General features: G+C 38.5%; 3 protein-coding genes across 9 annotated transcripts; 1 reads left to right on the top strand and 2 right to left on the bottom strand.

Moving 5' to 3' along the window:
- Positions 1-135: 135 nt before the first annotated feature.
- Positions 136-1,226, bottom strand: rbp7b (retinol binding protein 7b, cellular). Its single transcript, XM_044121337.1, has 4 exons — positions 944-1,226; positions 628-806; positions 434-535; positions 136-277 (listed from the first exon to the last, which is right to left on the bottom strand). Exons 1-4 carry the CDS (start codon positions 1,014-1,016, stop codon positions 227-229), a joined length of 405 nt encoding a protein of 134 aa, XP_043977272.1. The 5' UTR covers positions 1,017-1,226; the 3' UTR covers positions 136-226.
- Positions 490-3,120, top strand: LOC122833612. Of its 5 annotated transcripts, none has more exons than XM_044121335.1 (8): positions 490-572; positions 1,596-1,670; positions 1,876-1,997; positions 2,072-2,134; positions 2,224-2,303; positions 2,371-2,501; positions 2,577-2,643; positions 2,710-3,120. In XM_044121335.1, exons 3-8 carry the CDS (start codon positions 1,924-1,926, stop codon positions 2,775-2,777), a joined length of 483 nt encoding a protein of 160 aa, XP_043977270.1. In that variant the 5' UTR covers positions 490-572; positions 1,596-1,670; positions 1,876-1,923; the 3' UTR covers positions 2,778-3,120. The 5 variants fall into 5 exon arrangements, with proteins under 5 accessions (XP_043977270.1, XP_043977269.1, XP_043977271.1 ...); XM_044121334.1 differs by having other exon boundaries at positions 1,867-1,997; XM_044121333.1 differs by lacking the exon at positions 490-572 and adding an exon at positions 1,229-1,495 and having other exon boundaries at positions 1,867-1,997.
- A 480-nt stretch (positions 3,121-3,600) lies between these two features.
- h6pd (hexose-6-phosphate dehydrogenase (glucose 1-dehydrogenase)) lies at positions 3,601-13,222 on the bottom strand. 3 transcript variants are annotated; one of them, XM_044121292.1, is made up of 6 exons: positions 12,811-13,070; positions 10,114-10,315; positions 9,201-9,872; positions 8,992-9,109; positions 6,875-7,144; positions 3,601-6,218 (listed from the first exon to the last, which is right to left on the bottom strand). In XM_044121292.1, exons 3-6 carry the CDS (start codon positions 9,840-9,842, stop codon positions 4,873-4,875), a joined length of 2,376 nt encoding a protein of 791 aa, XP_043977227.1. In that variant the 5' UTR covers positions 9,843-9,872; positions 10,114-10,315; positions 12,811-13,070; the 3' UTR covers positions 3,601-4,872. The 3 variants fall into 3 exon arrangements, with proteins under 3 accessions (XP_043977227.1, XP_043977228.1, XP_043977229.1); XM_044121293.1 differs by lacking the exons at positions 10,114-10,315; positions 12,811-13,070 and adding an exon at positions 13,101-13,222; XM_044121294.1 differs by lacking the exons at positions 10,114-10,315; positions 12,811-13,070 and adding an exon at positions 12,500-12,663.
- Positions 13,223-19,687: the final 6,465 nt, after the last annotated feature.

The following is a 19,687-nucleotide window of genomic DNA, read 5'->3' as shown; positions in this document are numbered from 1 at the left end:
GGGGGAACAAACTCCCCATTTGCTGCTCAACATCACTTCCAGTCAAGTCAAAAATAATTTTGTTATACCTAGGGTATATTTTCTGTGCCTTCTGATAATGGAATTTAAAAAAAGAAAAAACAAAATGCAAAGCGCTTGAAATGAAGCACAATTATTGGTCTGCTTTTTTTTATTTTGCATGCATCTCATGATGAAAACATGTTTGCCATTATCTTTAAAGTCAGGGTCAGACCCTTTTAAAGACTTGCTTGCACACTTGACCTTCGCAGGTCAGCTCCTGAAAGAGAAAAATGAAAGTTTCGTCAAATTTGTAGGACTTTCGATACATAAACAGTAAAATCATATTCCAGTAGTGCAAAGGGGTCAATTCTAAATATGGCGTACAGGACTAGTGTGTCTTTTCTAACTGGATATAAAAAGTGAGCCAGCATACCAGATGAAGCTCATCTCCCTGAATCCAGTGAGTCCAGCCTCTGTCTTTCTTCTCTCCTTTCTGAACACACACCAGCTTATCATCGTCCCAGTTAACCACAGACTGGTAGAGGTGTAAAAGAAAACGGCGTTAATTCTCGGTATGTTTTAATTTTATGCCGATTTGAAAGTTTTAAACGTTATCTGTTCAGTTACCCGACACTTGCGGTTGTCCATGCCCTTCGTCACCTCTTCAAACTCCTCTCCAATTTTGAAGGAGCACTCGTACTTCAACACAGAGGAGATGGTTTGGAAGGTGAAAGAATCTCCATCTTGTTTGATCACCTTCTGAGGCTTCAGCATGGAGGCGATTTTGCGTGTTGCAAAGCCAATGTCTGCATGACACCAACCAGTTTAATTTAGAAAAATCATCCATAACACAGGCTTGTTTTTTAACACTTATTTTGACTAAATATTAATACATCCACACAGCTAATGCATCGAGCTAATAATTAAAGGAAGAAAACCTTACCAAGTGCAACCATGTAACCATCTAAATTGTCATTGCTGACCATATCCCATGTTCCATTGTAGTCTGCAGGCATTTTGGAGGTTTGGCTCTCTTGAAAACTTGGCAGTGTGAGTTCCTGGATGTTTTATAGCATCAGCATGAGGCAGGGTGCTGCAGTGCTCGCCTCTCTTAATCAAGACACACAGGAAGAGAAATAGTTTTTGCATAACATGAGGAAGCTCCCTGCATGAAAGAACACAACAGTGCCACACATTTAAGTTCTGCAGCCTGTTGATTAAACATTGATTAGAAGCAGGTGTGTCGAAGTGGATTTTTCTCCGCCAAAGATCAGACCTGAGAAATGTTGCAAATTGCAGGCTGAAATAGAAAATTCTGAGGCTGGTCTTTTAACTAAAGTAAAAGAAATGTGACTTTATTCAAAAGAATTGTTGGGTTTTGCTCCACTTTCTAGCAACTTTTAACAAACTGGTTCTCAGCCTTGAGGACGGCAAACAGATTTCCCAAAACAATTTTGTTTTTGACTGGAACACCAGACTTGTTCAGGGACACGAGGTGGAGCTGCTTTTCCTCTGTCTGCCCTCTCTTTGTTTAGACTACGCTGCGAACTCTACTTTTAAAATACTACTTGGTTCACTTTTTCATTTTGTCTTAGGATGCCACGATAGTGTGATCCAATCATCTGTTGGTTGTACCTGCTTATTCATAGTGTTACTGGAAGGCAAACCAGGTAACCCTAGACAGGGAGAACCATAATAAAAGTTATGTTTTATATCAACATTTGATTCATAGCACCTAATTTTTTATCCAAAGATTATGCACACAATAATATGACAATATAATGTAAATTGTGACATCTGATGTGAATTGTATTGTGTTAGTGGCCCTGATAATAATAGTGAATGAAACCCAATCTTTCCTTGGAGCACGTTTAGCCAGCAGCGCAGTGTTTCTACACGCCCTCGCCTGAATGCACAGCATCGATGTTTCTCTACATGCTGGTCTTCATGGCCTATCACAGCAGCAGATGGATACCATTGAACCAGAGATTAAAATTGTAAGTACACTTATAGAGAGAGAGTTATTAGTTACGTTCACGCATGACAGCTGATGTGTAATTTTCATTAACAGCCAAATAGTGAATGCAGTGTTCATAGTGGTGGTGCTGGCCCCCCAGCTCTACATCATGGGGAGGTAACTGGGATGTAGACATCACGTAAAGTCACACACAGGTCATGGGTTTGCATGTAAAAGTGCTTTTTTTGTTGTTGTTGCCATCAAAGGTCAAAATCCTCAAGATTCTGCAGGCAACCTCTTCTGAACAACCTGTCGGCCTCTGTTGCCCTGTCCATCGTTGCTTCAGGTGAGTCCAGTCACATGTAGTTAAAAAAAAAAACTCAAAATAATTTAAACTTCTGCTCTCTTCTCAGGTCTTTCAGTGGTATTCACGCTGCTAGATCCGGTTCCTCAGGGCTTGTGGGCTGCCTATCACGTGTTTGGACTTCTGTCATGCGGCCACGGACTGTGCACCGCCATCCTGACTCTCACAGCAGCCGCTTGTGTAAGAAAGGAAAAGCAGCAGTAGTGAGAAAACGCAAAATTACTGCATCAAAATGAGACGTGTCTTTACCCACAGGCCAAAACTACCACAGAGCTGTACTACCTGTCTGTCGCTCTGACTGTCGCCTCTGCGTTCAGCGCAGGTGAGACGTTTCTGACGGCTTTAATCTGCGTCTCCGCAGATCTGACACCTGTTTCTGTCCGTTTAGGCTTTTTCACGGTGAGAGCAGGACTGTGGTTAACCAACAGGCAGGCGACAAGCAGGAACAACGTGTGATAAAACAGACCCAGCTGTCCCCGCGCCATTGACATTGGATACGGTTCACTTTAAAGAATTCATGAGGGATCTGATCCGGCAGCGGACGGAAACTTAAAACCGTCAACAGAGGGACAAAAGAGCAGGCGAGTTAATCAAGCTCCGGGTTTAATGCTGGCTGCAGAAAAACAGATGTGATGATTGTTTGAAATGTATGCAACATGCTGTCAAATAAACTAAAATGTGCAATTTACACTGTAATGTAAACTGTGTTTATATGTATATGTTGTAAAGCCAAACTGATTGAAAACAGATGTGAAATTTGCATCACGATTTCATGAATAAAACTGAAAATCAAATTGAAGCTTTAATTTCCACTCTTTCCCATCACCTTATTGTTTTACAATACATCACGTTTGTAAATAAGGCACAAAAGCTTAAGATGTCGATTCAACATCCTTGTCACGGAAATATGATTTACTGGTTTAAAAAGGCAAATTGATGGCTTATTCATCAGAAACTGAATTTTCCTTGAAACCAACTTTGAACAAATAACCCCAGTTTTAGTTTAATTAAAAATATCACCAAATAGACTCCTGGAAGACTAAAGCTGTTTGAAAACTACAGAAAATACACATCCAAACTGAAAACTTTTAATTAAAACATAAAATCAGAACGTGATTTATTATTGATGAAAAGCATTTGTGTTTCTAAACTCTATTCAAAATGTAAAGATTTTTCAGAATTTCCAGCACCAACCTTGAGGAGTTGGAGTTTAGATTAGATGTCAGATAGTGATTATAAAAGTAATTAAAAATGAAATAAAGAATGATTTGAGCAGGAATATAATAAATCAGATTTTTATTTAAAGAAAACTCTCAAGGCAAACTTCATAAACAATTCACTAAAATACAATCAATTCTGTCTGTAATTAATAGGTTTCTAAAAAAAAAAAAATCACCTGCAGCTTGCACAGAAATAACCTGAAAGGAATGTTTATTTATGGGTTGTTGATATGCTGACTAAAAATCTCTGCAGCACAAATAACCGCCATCAATCTAGAGAACCTCGATCTTAAGACTTTTCTTAATTGCATTGTAACCCTGCCACCAAGTATCTGCAGAAACACCTGAGATTTGATATGACAAACAAACACACCAATTCTGTCTAAAATAAGTCTCTCTCGTGTTTGTTTGGCTCTAAGCACCAGATTTCACAGCATCACATGGTTCAAACGTCCTGCTCTGAGATGGAGACTTGGATTCCTGATCTGTCTACATCTCCACTCAGATCACAGTTTTTCATAAACGCTATAAAACAAATCTTCAACATCATTCACTCACACAGATTTCACATAAAATTTCATCCTTTGATAAGAAAGAACGAGACGTTTTTAGCCATTAACTATAAACTGAAAATACTGAACACTCTGTTGTGCTTTAAAGGTTAACTTCATCACCACACTTTATTTATAACTCATAACTAGTTGCCTAAAGGGCTTCTTTCTCAAAGTCAAATGTGTGTGTTGTCCTGAGCTCAAACAAAGAAGTGTTCAGTAAAAGTGATTTATAGTTAAAGCAAAACCCTGAAGTTCCTGGTCATCTTGGTGCTTGTGTTGCTTCCTAACCACCACTTCCATTAAATCAGCTGCATTCTCTGATTGAAAATAAGAAAAACACATTTCAAAATCTCACTAAGTATTTTTGATCCGGTTTCTAACACTGATATCTCAGCACACTTGAGATAAGACAAGACTAGCTTACAAGTAACTTTTCAGAATGATATAGGATAGAGGCGCATCCCAGTTTTAAGATAAGATCGGTTTTACATGTGACTATTTTAAGTCTGGATTTCCTTTTATTTTGTTGAAAAAGTGCAATTTATAAATGGGACATGACAACTTAACTTATAATAGGGGAAAAATGCCTTATTTTACTGGCAGAACCTTTCCATCAATATTAATTCCTTTTTTATTAGGAGGAATTATTTACTTAAAACAACCTCCTACTTATTGCTGAAAAGTTAATTTCATCTTATTTCTGGTGTACAAAGATATTTTGCATTAGAAAACAGTTTGAGAATACTCGGTGTTTGTGTTTTTACAGTGCATAATCACCTATCCTAAAAGGGCATCATAATCTATATACCAAACGAGCCTTCCGTTATTTGGCTTCACCCAGGTGACGGGATATTTCTCCAGGTTGTCCTTAACTCGGCTCAGCTGGGTGACCAGCTCATGTTTGCCTTTGCCCATCACCAGCAGAGCGACGGTGCGAGCTCGGTTGATGGCTCTAAAGGTGAGGCTCATTCTCTGATGGGGCTTGATGGGGCTCTCTGTGAGAGCCACCAGACCTCCTCCAGTCTCGTTCAGTTTCCCGCCGGGGAACAGAGAAGCGGTGTGGCCGTCGTATCCGACGCCCAGCAGCAAAAAGTGAAAGCTGGAAATGTTGACGAGCTTGTTGATCTCCTTCTCGTACAGCTGGGCTCCTCCGTCCTCGTCCACGCAGAGCCGCTGGTTGAGCTGCACCGGCATGGGGTGGATGTTGTAGTACGGTATCCTCACGTGTCGCAGCAGATGTTCATGCATGCTGTGGAAGTTGGACTCCGCCTCGGTCAGCGGGACGCAGCGCTCATCCACCATCCAGATGTGTGTGTCTCTCCAGGGGAAGGAGAAGTGGTGCAGGATCAGCCTGTGGAACAGAGCGAGCGGAGTGGACCCTCCAGAGAGTGCGAGGTGGAACACCCCGCCCTCCCGCACGGCTGCCTCGGCTGCTTCCTGCATATCCGCGGCCAGCCGTTCCACCAGCTCCTCCGGCCAGGCCGACACCATCTCAGCACTGCGAAACTTCCCTCGCATCACCTGAAAGCTGCTGGGCGACGCCCCTCCCACCTGATCCGGGCTGATGATCACGGCCTCGCTGTTGAAGTGGATTTCCTTCCCCCTCAGATGGACGTCCAGCATGTCTCCGTTGTCGGCACCGCCGGGGTAGATCCGAGGGAAGGAGCCCTTCAGGGCGCTGAGGAGCGGAGTCCAGACTTCCCAGGAGGCCAGCAGGTTTTCAGTGCTGACAAAATTATTCTTCTGTCCAGTAAAAATGTGATAGATGAGCTCTGAGTACGCTTCCCTTTCTGTTGTCGGAGTTTGCACAAAGTAATCGGAAATGTGCAAACCCAAAACATCAACGTCTTTGTGCTCCGTCACTTCCTTCCACTCGCCGCCTTTCAGAACTGGTCTGAATAAGTTCTTGCTGACCAGAACCGCTGGATATTTGAGACTGCCGTGGCCGAAGTAGAAAACTATCTGTTTAGGTTTGCAGTGGACATTGTGCTGGCTCTGAAGGCAGAAGACGTCGTTCTTGAAAAGGATGCGTGCGTACCCGACACGTTCGTCTAACATCTTGCCAGAGATCAGAAGAACAGGAACGCCTTCATACTGCGCATCCTCGATATGGGCCAGAACGGCTGCAACACAAGCAGAATTTACATTTACCAATTAAACAAACACAGTAAAGAAAATACTAAGGCACAATCTGTAGAGTTTTTATTCAACCACATAAGCCTTTTTTTGTACAATATTACAAACACATATAAAGATGCAAGTAACAAAGAGTAATAAATAAACATTTTATCACCTAACACAGCATTCATTTACACAGTATTATGCTGTGGAAATGTCTTCCTTTAGCACGAACAGGAAAGATGAAGCTAAATAAAGAGCAGATCCTGTCAGAGGCTCTACAAAAAACCCTATAGACATACAATGAAATAGTTTAGAACAAAGCATTTGCATGATTTCAGAGTGGCCTAGTCCAAGGCCAGACTTTAAATCTGAGAATCTGGGGTGTGACTTGAAATCTGACCTTTACAGATGTTTCCATCCAAAATCAATTTGAGACATTTTATTAAGAAGATCGGTCCAAACTCTCAACCCTCTTGAAATTACAAATCGATTGATCATTTTCCTTCTTCCACATTTTTATGAACCATTTTATGACTCACAAAGTACCAGCAAGTTACACTGACATTTGTGAGTGCAACATGTCCAAATGAGAAGTTCAAGCAGTACGACAGCCATGAATAAAGACAAGAAATATTGTGAAAGAAAGTTGTGTGTTCACCTGCAAATGTTGATGTCATACTGACATGCTCTTTGGTTTTATTCAGCTCCTGTTGGACCTCGGTTTTGTAGTTCTGGTACTGTCCGACGACCGCCTGATTCTTTCCCAACGGCAGCATGGAGCTGAGGACCTCCAGCTTGTTTAGAAGAACCTCTCCACTGTTGCTCACATTAGCAGGAAGCTTCATGGTCAGCAGGGTCATGACCTCGGTCAGGTGGTTCTGCAGGACATCCCGGATCACTCCGTACTCGTCGTAGAAGGAAATCCGACCTGAGGCGTCAAAACAAGAGGCAGCATGGAGACATATTTTCAAAAATGAAATCAGTTATTGGGTTATATTGGAAAAAACATATAATACCAAATATCTATCAAGTGAAATATCTCATTTGATAAATGAAGTGGAAATTAAATACATGAATACATACATATCTATGTGAATTCATTACTATGTTTTAACGCTACATATATTTTAGTAAAAGTTATGATAATTTCATAGTTTCTGTGCAGCAGTCCATTATGACACACTTTAAACCATCAGTGTAGATCCACCAAACTTAACGTTTTGGCATCGTTACCTCCACCCACCCACTCTGATAAGCTTGAAAAAAAATAAATCACAAATATTTTTAAACAATATCTAAATATTGTTTCAATATAAGCATTAGATGTACAAATTTGAAATAACTCTTCAAAGTTTTCTTAAATATTAATTAAATAATTCTGAATTAAAAAAATTTAAGTTTTGAATTATTGGACTCTGGTCACTTTAAGAACTGTTGGGTTGCTCAGAAGTGTTAATCATGACATTTAACTAATTTATCTAACTAACTATAACTTCTACAATTAAATAATTTATACAGAATGTATTCTATATGATATTCTATGTGATTATACAATAGATACAAATTGTAATAAATTATTTTAAAATATAGTTATGCAACAGACTGACACATTTTGAAATATGTATTCCATGAATTTCTATTTAGTAACTTGTTTATGTGTTGGATTGAGACAGTTTTGATCAAAGTAAGGCTGCAGTGCCTTGATTTTAACAATATGAAGAGATGAAAAAGTTCAATATATTTCATTTTACATTATGATAAGCATCCAATTTTTATAGCAAGATTGAAACTGTCACGATGACCACCTCAACTTCATTCACATTGAAACATTCACATTTCATATTTTCTGATCCAGAGAATAAAGCACTAATTAACCCTTTTTTAAGAATATGAACTCTGATCTGAACTTTGACCTCCCTTTCTGAAGTTCCTCTGGATTGGGTATTGTTGAAAGAACAACAGATGACCTGATGGCCTGTTTATTGTCTTACATAGCCGTTTATGGAGCAGTTGGCTCCATAAACTTCTAAGACTGACAAGCCTTAAAAGAGTAAAGGTGCACAACCTCCAGAGTTAGTTAATGTTTAGTACTTTCCTAAAAGCAAACACTTTTACACTTAATTACATTTATTTCAGGATAATAGCCGATGAAAGAACTAAATAAGTTTCTTAAAGATGTCTATGTCATTTATAGACACTTTGCTGCAATATTCCCTCACTAAAAACTGTAAAAACAAAATCCACATGAAGAGAAAAAAATGACATTAAGAGATAATTGCTTTTACAAAGGAATAATTTTCCAGAGTCCTTTGTTTTCTTCTATTATCTGCACATGTTTTCTGCAAAATTTAGGTTTGAGACCAAGATGAACCATTTTTGTGTTACCTTGGTCTTATATTTTGGATCATTATTAAATTTAAAGACTAAATGAGGAGACATTTTTGGTTTTTTTGTAGAGACGATCAGCTTTTATTGGAAAGGTTTTGTTATTTTAAAGAGTTCACAATGCCACATACCTATATTTATACAATAAGAAAAGAATATGTCATGGACTTTTGATTAAAGTTCCTAGACACTCTATTCAACTTAAAAAATAAAGTGCTTTTGTTATTTCTAATATTTCTAAACATGGATTTATTCCCCCCTGACTCGGTTAACTCAGTTTATCTAAATGTTTCAGTGTAGCGCTATGCTGCTTCCAAACAATATGTATTTATTTGGCTAGCAGTGAGTGTGAAGATGTGTAAAAACAAGATGGAGGAAACCTTTAATCACCTTTAACATCCAGAGTCTCCTTTAAAACAATCTCTATCCTCTCAATGTGATGCCTGTTCCAGATGGGATCCAAAAACTTTCTGTTCTCTATCCTGAATGGAAGTATCTTTGACACCACCTTTTTTCATGAAAAGAAGAATAAAAAAATGCAATTAAACACATACAGTGCCAGGTGGGACAGTAACATGGTGTGATGGATCTTTTCTTACCTGCTTCCCTAAGTAGTGGTCGATTCTGTACATCTCTTCATCCTTCAATGCACCCAGAAGCTCGCTAGCTAACACCTGAGCACTGCGGTAGTCGTGTCCGAACGGTTTCTCGAGGACGACCCTCAGCCAGGTCCCGCCGGCCGGCCTACAGCTGCTGTTGATCTTCTCTGCGACACCTGTGTACGCGAAAGCCGGGACTGAGAGGTAAAAGAGGCGTCCGGCCTCTGTCATTCCCTCCTGCTGGAGCTGCTGCTCGATGTGCCGGGCCAGTTCCTGGTAGTCCTCCAGAGTCTTCAGCTGCCGATACTGCGAGAGCCGCAGGAATTGATCCTTCAGGATGGCGCAGCGGTCCTGAGAAACGTCCTTGGAGCAGGTGACCGCCTTCAGGATCTCAAAGAGGACCGGTGTGGCCTGTTCAGACGGGGACAAGCCTCCCCCATAGAAAGAAAAGGTGTTTCCACCACTGACCTGGCTCACATACAGCTGAAAGAATCCCTGCCACAAATATTTCCTCGCCAGGTCTCCAGTTCCTCCGACTACGACCACAGACACATGACCAGCTTTCTGAGTCCGCTTTCCCTCCTCACCGTATCCTCCGCCAGCACACAGAGCGACGAGGAGCAGTGAGACAGCTAAAGACATTTTCTAGTCTCAACTGTCCAAAAATTCTGCCTGGACACAGAAGAACAAAATGATCAATGTTTTAATCAAGTAATGGACAACCCAAATATTTACGGATAGGGTGAAATGACAAGGTACAACTCCATTAAGAAAATTACATATGTACACATTGTTATTGTACATATTAGTGCAACAAATCTCATTTCTCAAGCAAAATTTAAACATAACAAACACAAAAAAAATGTAAAAACCATAAACGTTTCCATCTGCTATGACAGAAGAGATTATTTACTTAAAGTTGTCGCTTCTTGTTCTTTTTTTGTTCCTCTAGAGGCATTGATCCAAACTGGTGGGCAGGAATGCAAGCCAGAGGTGTGGACTTTTGCTCTTTGCACAGGGGTGTTGAACTTCCAGTCTGAGAGCTGGACTGATTGGGAATTCTGGGAAAATCCTGCCCACTTACTGATGATTTTGCAAGGGATAAAAGCCCTCTACTGAGAAAGACAGAAAAACTTAGACAAAATGGATCTTTTGATGAAAATGAGAAAAGATGGATGGTTGAGTGGCTTGAATCTGCAAAATATAACGTCATCCTATTCCACACTTGAAGAAATTATTTGAAAAAAGTTATTGGTCAGTAGATTATTATTGATTTAGTTGAACCCAACGGATCAAAATGTTGAATGCTTCACGTTACACCAATATTAGTCAATTCTTCTATGTCTGAAATAATGTAACAGTTTTTAATTAACTGGAAATATAAGTAAATAAACGTGTTACGTATTTTTTTAATGGATAACAGCTTCAATTCTTGATTTTAAGACAGCAAAACATTCTTTATTTTGCTTCATTCATTTTTATTTATTCTGACATTATGAAAAGAATAATCAGCTCATAATGTTGATTTGGCTGTTGTCTATTTTTACTCCACTTATCAGGCCCCATTTCAAGGTTTATGTTTAAAGAACAATCACTCCAAATAGTTTTCTTATACTTTATATTTAGTCTAATATTTTTCTCATTAGAAATAATAAAAAGAAGGGTTAGAGTTGTTGCATTGCTTAAATTAATTGGAATATAATATAAATATATATAATATATTTTCATCATTTTAGAGTAAAATGGTTTAATTTCCACTATATAAAGGGAGGCTGAAAATTGCAAAGTGACTGGAACGCCCGCAGGATGAAGCTGACTTTATGAGCAACATCTGGAATCCCAGCTGCTGATTGTAATGTTTGCACTGCAGCACTGCAAACAGCTAACTGCATGAGCAGCTACAAAATATCAGCTTTCCAAATGTAAAAAATACTAAATGTAGGCCAGACAACTAAAAATGATCAACAGTATTTTACTGCTTTCCACTGGAAAATATCTTAAACAAATGAGTTTTTGTTTTAGCCTACTTCTTCCTCAGTCTCAAGCTGTGAGCAGTTTCAAAATCATTTAAAGATTACATCCCAGCTGGTATTTGCACAGTTTTTCCACAGTAGAATTATAAATGATACTTCTGTTCCATCTAAAATTGCTGCAAAATAAAGTAAAATGATCAAAAAGGACGCATTCTTATTCCGGTGCCGTTCATACATTTAATATTTCCTCTTTCCCCGTCATGGAGTACAGTCACAATAATCAATAAGTTAGAATATGCCATGCATTAAGATATAGCTTCAGGGTTGATACATATTTTCTCTACTGACTGAAACTAATAATCGGAATGACACAGTGCAGCTAACAATGAATCCCTCAGTAAAGTACATCGTGTTCATAAAGGTCCCTTTGAATGGTTGAGTTTAATATTTACAGTTCAGTAATGTTTTATTACATCACAAATGTTGGTTTCAACACATTTGTGTGTGCTCTAAACAGTAATTTATATTGCCAGGCTACTGCACAGTACATGCAGGGTAGAGGCAATAAAAAGATATTAAGAACCAGTATTGCTTGCCATTTTATATTCTTTTTCCATGCACACTCCCTAAACACAAATATTCTGGAAAAACAAACATCCTGACGGAAACATAATTTAAGTTTGCATAATTTTCAGAAGTCCTTAAAAAACCTATACAGCATTACTATTCAAAATGTCCCATTTCTTGTATTTTACAAGCCCACCTGATTTTTATGTGAAACAGGATAATTAGCCCTCATAAAATCCATTTTAATAAAAAAGTGAATATTTTATAGTCTAATTTCAAAATATTTCTTTTAGAAAGAGGATGAAACTAGTTTTATCTCAAAGCAGAATATTCCCTGTTCCTGTTTTAAAGAAGAATATATCATATTATGCAAAACCAAGATCTTTTGGTAAAATAAAATGACTTTTACAAATATAAAAGTATAAGAATATTCTAACTACTAATGATTTTTGAAAGACGTATTATAACTAAGGATTTGGGGATTTGGGAGAATATTGGATCAAAAATGTTAATATTAATTGGGAGAGATCTGTACTGTACTAATTTTAAATCACATCTGGTCTTAGAATTTAAAATATACATCTTAATGCTATTTCCCCATTAAATTGTTTGTGTTTACATATTACCCTCTAGAACATATACATGCAAGCTTTTTAAAATATATTAAAATAAATATATTTTTAATAGTTTACTATTAACTAGTCAGTGTTCCTAATCAATAACAAAGTGTTGGAGTTTGTCCCCCACATTAACACACACCGTGTATCCTTTGGTTGCCTGTCGATGTCCGTTATCGCTCACGTTGTGTCACATTTGGTGCCCCAGTTACCTGTGCTCCGTTCCTGCTACCCCGACAACCTTTCAGCTCCGGCTAAACACCGTTAAACATCTGGAGACTATTTCTCGGTAAATCCCTTAGAGCTTTTCTTTTTTTTTTCTTTGCAAAGGCTACATTTGCAATGAATAAATGTCACCAAACTGCTACAAGTAACGCAAAATAAACACCACATGAACAGCTGCTGCTTCAAAGCACTTAAACGTTAACGAAGGTAGCAACAAACAGGACTTACAGCCGTTACGGAAACAAGTAGACCAAGGTTTAAACTCGCTCATCGATATTACGTGTTCAAAGTTGTTTTGTTCATGTGTCAAAAGACAAACATTTACTGCTGAAAAACTCGTTGGTCACTCGATTCCACCTGCTAGCTGTCAAACTCCACTTCCGCTGCTAACACTCAACACAACGCTGTCGCTACTTGTGGTCTCATGTGAAAATCGACAGAAAGTCATAATAACGCTTCGCCGTAAATAAATATGTATAAACGGGACATACAAGCGACATAACAGTGAAACAACAAACCTGCACTGAGCTGCCTACAACTCCATCAAAGGACGCTTCCTGTCCCAGTCACGTGATCTACGCTGGTTCTGGTTCCACGCGGACAGTGTTTTGAAGCAATAGTTCTTCCTGACGCTCCTCTCGGTTTTTCCACCCAGTTTTAATACATACACTTATGAAAAACAGATTATAGGTTAAAAAAAAACTATTTGCAAGCAGCTGTTTAATTTGGCTTTGGGATCAATAAAGTATTTTATATTTGAATTTATCTTACAGCAAGAAAGTCTTGGCTTTGAATCCAAGCTGACTGTCAGGTTATTTGGTCTCTCTTAATGTTGAGACACATCAACATGATGCCTTTAAAAGGCAGATTGTCCTAGAATCTACCCTTTCTACAACTGGTTTGTTCAAATAGTTTGTTAATATTTGAACAAATTATTCAAATATCAATAGTTCGATTACCATTTGATTTGAACTTTTTGAAGTTACATAATTTATCAGAAATTAAGTTTTATTTGAAAACTAATTTCAAATAAATGAATGGAAGAGGATTAGGGCCACTGAAAAACATATATATATTAGCTGTTTACAATGTGATTGTGCTTCCACCTGTTGTGTTGTTAAACCAATAGCGCCCTCTGTTGGTCTTTGAGTGATACTGCTGCTTTTCACAGCTGTCCTCTTTTGCATCTAAAACCATTGATCCTATTAGCTCAACATACTAAATATAACAGTTCTCTTACATAGTAAACAACTTTATTTAAAGAAGTGAAAAGAAAAAGAAAACTGATGAGGAGCAGCTGATTTTTGGTGGACAAATTTCAGCTTCTATTCGACCTGCATTGTTCAGCTGTCTCCTAGCGTCCCTCAGAGAAAGCATGCGTCCCTTTTGGCTCAGTAATGATCTTATTGTTGTGGACCACACTGCAGGTTGTTGTCTCTGTTCTTGCTCTTTTATTCCTCTGAACAGATGTGGCCGTCAGAGCACCCTTGACCCAGCTGTTCAAAATGCTATTTTAAACCCCTAGTTCCTTGGATAATTAGTTTGTTTGTATTTCTTGTAGGATAACTTGCAACATTTCAGATAAAAGGTTTGAGAAGTATTCAAGAGGTGTGACAGATAAGAGAAGTGGTCAGAAAAACAAACTGCTGCCTCTCAGACAGCTGTAATGCCTGTGATCAAGCCCTCCCAAGTTGGCTAGCCTCTGTGAAATGTAAACAGTAAACAGGATGGAGCATCCTGTGTTTGTGTGTGTGTGTGTGGGCGTGTGCGTGTGTGTGTGTGTTGCGCAGTCTGGCTGTTATTGTGGAGGTGATGGTTGGAGACTGCCGAAGAGAGAATAAGCCCCAGCAGAGCCAGCTGTCACTGCCATAACCTCAGACATGGAGAGACTTCAGGACGTCTCCCCCTCCCCAATCATTCTCCGCAGCTCACATCCCCCCCCCCGGCTTCCTTCCTCCCCTTTGTTAAGTCTGCAGGGCAGACTTCGTCAAGCTGAGCACACAAATGAATGCATATGAATGTGTGCTGTCATCTTTATTAGGCTGCTTTGCCAACACTCATTAGAATTAACACAGCTCTTTACTAAAGGCAATTTCACTCTCAGTCCTCGCCCCCAGTCCTCATTTGCCAGACGAGGAGGATTATAGCGACTGCAGTTTGGGATAAATTTGAATACACAACCTGTTGCATGCTAATAAGTGAACATAATACACAGGAATGATTGACAGGCCCATTTTTAAATGGCTCACAGGGCCTTGCAGTAATTTTAAGCTCTAGTTATTTGATATACACAATGCACTTTGAGAGTATTTATACCCCTCGATCTTTTCTACTTTATAGTTTGTGAGAACTATAAACTTCACGGTATTGCTTTGCATTCTGAGTAATAGATCAACATAAATCAGTGCCTGATTGTGACTTGGAAAGAAAACAAAATGTTTTACTTCTTTTGTTTTCTTTCTTTTTTTTTTCCACAAAAAAGTTCTTCTACTCTCATTTGATTTTCTCTGATACGCCTGAATAAAACCCAGCGTAGCTACTGGTTCTTACAAGCCACCTTTTAAACAGATTTCCGATGTTGTTTAATCTTAGTGTAATTCCAGTGTTTTTTTTTTAGAGCATTGGTAAACAAACTAAATCATGAAGACACAGCCCATTCAATTTCAATTTAATTTCATTTACTTTATTTATTTAGCACATCATCTCAAGGCACTATGCAAAAAAAGTCATTTTAATCAATAATACATTTATTCCAAGCATCAAGCAGCGCATTAAGTTCAGTTAATTATTCAAATAAGATTTAAAAGTTTCCCATCCAGATTGAATCCAGTTGTGGACTTCACATGCATTGTGTTGTTAACATTACAACATCCCTCATACTGAGCATGCATGTAGCGACAGTGGAGAGGAAAAACTCACCTTTACCAGGAAGAAACCAGCCACAGAACCAGATTCAGTATGAACGGCCATCTGCCACGACTGAGGATTGAGAAGTCTCTATTAAAATCTGACTAAGAGTCAGATATTTTGCAAACTGGGATGATTAGAGATTAGGTAGGTAGAGACATAAAACAAAACGAGCTGCAGCTGTTGTTGAAGAGAAAGGAGGTTGTATAAAGTATTGACTCAGAGTGTTAGAAACAATACTCTTCATACTTTTCACCTTTTAATATGGAAAGAAAACAATCTGAAAAAACATCACATAAAAGTCCAGCAATGCAGGTGGAGGTTTGCAGTTGTTACAAAATGTGAAAAATTCATATTTAATTTAAAAATGACTTTATGTCTAAAGTGTTAGGCAAGTCTAGATGGTCTTATATTTCAAAGTATCTTAGTTTGCTGTCATGCTAAAAGACCTTTTGTGTTCGTCTGCTGCTGCTCGTTGGTTTAGGTCAGTGTGATTGCGGGCAGCGATGACTAATCGGGACCAGATCAATGTTCCCTATGAGTAACTTCCTGGGTTTCTAACCACATTCTCACAGTTCTTCTGTTCATGATACAAAACTTGTCAGAACGTGCTGTTTCCTTTGTTTCCGAGTGCTCTCCCGCACACGGGGGAGCCTTTATAGACAAGAGACACCCGCCCTGAGTTCCAGCTGAAGGAGGCAGTGTCTTCAGCGGTGGCATGTGAACTTTTCAAAGGGAAATGACTCAAGACATGAAGGAGGAAAATAAAAAAACATGAAGGCTTTTCTACAAAGAGTAGACAAGAGAGTAAAGGATAAAGAAGCGACTACAGGATCCATTCAATGTTTGCAGGGATGAAAGAATGTTGCTTTTGTTGTGTTGTCATTAGAGCAGAGGTTTTCTGCATACTTCTTTCATGTTGATGAAATTTCCATCCTGTGTGATGCCCAGTCATGTCTAAAACACCAAGGGTGGTGAACAGAGGTATGTCATTGTAGTTACCCAGCAGGGATATCTCCTGGATTTGTCAGCACATAGTTTTGTTGTTGTTTTCTTTTCACAGATCATGCTTTGTGTGGTTTGTGTTATCAGATGTGGGATTACACAATGTTCTGTGGTTTAAAAGCCTCTATCTTTTGTAGGATAATCAGATCTCCTTTAAAACTCATGAGGATTAACTCCAAAGTTTTAATGACTCCCTTAATGAGGGTAAAAACCTCAGAAACAGAACTTTTAACTGATTTAAATGTAAATTATTGATTTGTTTCTTTAAGTAGATATTATTTTGTAAAGAATATGTTTAGTTTGTGTGTAAATTTGTAACACAATTAAAATGAGGAGTTTACATCCACCAGTTTTACAAGGTTAAAATGAACACACCATTTTTTAAAACATAATTTGGATGTGAAAATTTTAATTCAGCCAAAATTAAGTATATTTCCTCAAAAATACACAAACCCTTACAAAAGATTGATTAGCAAACAACACGTCAACCATGCTCTTTTTGTAGCTATCAAAAGTAGTTTGAAATAATGTTTTTCTGTTTTAAAGAACACAAATTTCAGCCACAATCTGTATATTTCCAGCATAGTCGATGTCAATATGTCTCTTTAGCCTTATTTTTATCTGCCTTATTCATTACAAAACCAATCATTTGAGTCAATTTTCAAACATCTAGATGATTATTTTAGACACAATTGAAGAATTTGGTCCTCTCTTACCATTCCACTCATATTGTGCGCAACCCATCATTACCTCTAATAGTGATCCCACAGCATGATGTTGCCACCCACATGCTTGGTAGTTGGTAAAGTTGTTTGGTGTGAAAGTCCCACCTTGTCTCCTCTGAGCATACAAAAGCATGCAAATGTTGTGGTGAAACAACGTTTGCCTTGTCTGACCCTGAAACTCCAGAGACGGAAGGTTTCCATTATGGAGTTGAAGACTATTACTTGGTCAATACTCTCTCCATTCATGGCACTAGTGCTGTGACAACTTCCACGTAGTCTTCATCGGATTAAAATTTGGTCCTGAATCATTCCAACCAGCTTGCTTTACTTTAAAGGTTGGGTCAAATAGCTGGAATTTGGATATAACTGGAAGTTTCAACTGGTCTAAAAACACACTTCATGTCTTGGAATGGATGGAATACGCTTCTGGAACGACCCCAGATAAAAATTTTCCTGAAGCTTGAAGATGTCAACAAAGAAGATAACACCCAAGTAAATATTAGTGGTTTAAGCATGTCTGAATAATTTTCCCACTTTGTGACTTGAGAAAATCCAAAATAGACACATCGAATTTTTGAAATTCACAGAAGTTAGTTGTTGTTTGATACCGTTAGTCTGAAAAAAGAATGATTCAAATGAATGTTATAAGCCCAACATTGAGGTAAATAAACTTTTCCCCAGAACTAAACATCAAGAGTTTTCCAACAGTAATATATTTGTACTTTAATATCCCAGTCATTTTTTTTTCTGACGTTTAGCTTAAATTTGATGTAATTTCTTTTGCATCTTTTGACATGAGTGCCAAATCCATATCTTGTAACATATGGATTTGGCACTCAAATTTTATGTGGTAAAATATTGTTAACTATAATATTCAAATTGAACTTGAATCCAGGTATAACTCTTGTTTTTACAATTATGTAATGGCACTAATATAGACCCTAATTTTTCTGAATTTGTCTTGCTTTTCCATCATTATAATGTCTCCACCAGCTTTTGTGAGCTTTTGGATCTTAGCCACCAAAAATATACAGCTGTTCAGGGCAGTAAGGGCAGTTAGAGACTTACGAAGGCGCCAAATATAATACTGGCAAGCAGTGAATGGATACATGCCACTTGAAATATAATATTACACCAAGGAACTAATGAATTTGTGAGGTTGCAAATACAGATGATGGCATTTTTAAATACCTTTGAGCCTGTTTGCTTTTCTCAGGTGAAATCTTGCAATGATGTATTGTGTGCAAATGATTAATGAGGATCCATCTTCATATTCACATGATACATGTGAATCCATCATCTCTAACAAGGTTTTTCAGGTTTCTCACTGTGAGTTGTGCAAAGCAGCTGGTAGATCTCATGTTTGCAATGCACAGAAACTCCCTGGTGCTTTCTACAGCGTTCCATCTCTATCTTTGCTGATGCCACAGGAACAGTGAGGTTTAAGGGGAGGCGTGTGGGGTGGGGAACCAGGTCTGAATGACATGGCATTGCTGCATCGGCCGTTACTCGCTGACCCACAAAATGCAGGCCCAACCCCCTGTGTGAAAAACTTTTGTGCTGTCATCACCCTCAGAAGCCCTGCAATGAGGGACGGACAGAGGGAGGGGGCAAGCGATCTGTGAGGCAGCAGTCCACACTCTGCAGCAGGACACATGCTATGTTAGGTAAATGAAAAGGAGCTTGCATTGTAATGAAAAGCATTTGCATACTTGTGCGTTAGAGAGGGTGTTAACCTTTGACACCCTCGAGAACAGGATGACAACGGGAAGCACTTCTCAGAGCGCGAGCACCAACACTTGAAAGCAGCACCTAAACGCACGTAAACGTGTTTTCAAAAACTCGTGAAGAGTGAAGGAAAAGGGCAATATGAGTGCTTGGGATGGACGTTTCCTTCAAGTGTTAGTCTGCACTCAGATGAATGTGGATTGTATAATTGATTGTTAAGAGATACGTAGGTGTTAAAAGAGTGCAGTTGCATTTTCTTTTCCTCCTTAGGGGAGTTTTATTACAAAAGTTTAGTCACTTAAGAGGTGCTTTGAGTATTTGGTTAAGTTTAAATTGACAAATAGATTAAGAGAGCAGATTAAAAGACGAAATCACTCTGAACTCCATTTAACTTTGCCATAAATCAAATTATGTTCACAAAACATATTTAGATCTGATAGAACACAGAACAAAATGTACAGCTAACATGAGTTTTGACTTAAACTGCAATTAATTTTGAAAGTAGTTAAAGCGACAGATCGTTTTTCTTTCCCTACAAGGTCAGAAAGTCATAATTCAACCCACACTTAACTTGTTAATCTGCTTCTTTTTACCAGCATCTTCCATTCTCTGTGTTGTATGATTAATGCCCATGTTTAGTAACGTCAGACAAGACAATGTTCGACCCTTCAGCTGATTTTTTTGGGGGACTCTTTATTTGGATGGTCTCTGCCCCCCCTCTCAGTTTGTCCCACTCTTCA

Source organism: Gambusia affinis, linkage group LG07 (assembly GCF_019740435.1).
Source record: "Gambusia affinis linkage group LG07, SWU_Gaff_1.0, whole genome shotgun sequence".
Classification (NCBI taxonomy): Eukaryota; Metazoa; Chordata; class Actinopteri; order Cyprinodontiformes; family Poeciliidae; genus Gambusia; species Gambusia affinis.
The sequence above is the reverse complement of the archived record's forward strand: the minus strand, read 5'-3'. Positions and strand labels throughout refer to the sequence as shown.

What these genes read in the sequence shown, in the direction of transcription:
- h6pd (XM_044121293.1), bottom strand. Translation starts at nt 9,842, where the DNA reads ATGTCTTTAGCTGTCTCACTGCTCCTCGTCGCTCTGTGTGCTGGCGGA. An exon ending in ACCACTACTTAGGGAAGCAG is followed by an intron (nt 9,110 to 9,200) that starts GTAAGAAAAGAT and finishes TCATGAAAAAAG; the next exon opens with GTGGTGTCAAAGATACTTCC. An exon ending in TATGACATCAACATTTGCAG is followed by an intron (nt 6,219 to 6,874) that starts GTGAACACACAA and finishes CTTGTGTTGCAG; the next exon opens with CCGTTCTGGCCCATATCGAG.
- rbp7b (XM_044121337.1), bottom strand. Translation starts at nt 1,016, where the DNA reads ATGCCTGCAGACTACAATGGAACATGGGATATGGTCAGCAATGACAAT. An exon ending in TGGTTACATGGTTGCACTTG is followed by an intron (nt 807 to 943) that starts GTAAGGTTTTCT and finishes GGTGTCATGCAG; the next exon opens with ACATTGGCTTTGCAACACGC. An exon ending in AGGGAGATGAGCTTCATCTG is followed by an intron (nt 278 to 433) that starts GTATGCTGGCTC and finishes TTTCTCTTTCAG; the next exon opens with GAGCTGACCTGCGAAGGTCA.
- LOC122833612 (XM_044121335.1), top strand. Translation starts at nt 1,924, where the DNA reads ATGTTTCTCTACATGCTGGTCTTCATGGCCTATCACAGCAGCAGATGG. An exon ending in TTGAACCAGAGATTAAAATT is followed by an intron (nt 1,998 to 2,071) that starts GTAAGTACACTT and finishes TTTCATTAACAG; the next exon opens with CCAAATAGTGAATGCAGTGT. An exon ending in CCTGTCCATCGTTGCTTCAG is followed by an intron (nt 2,304 to 2,370) that starts GTGAGTCCAGTC and finishes CTCTCTTCTCAG; the next exon opens with GTCTTTCAGTGGTATTCACG.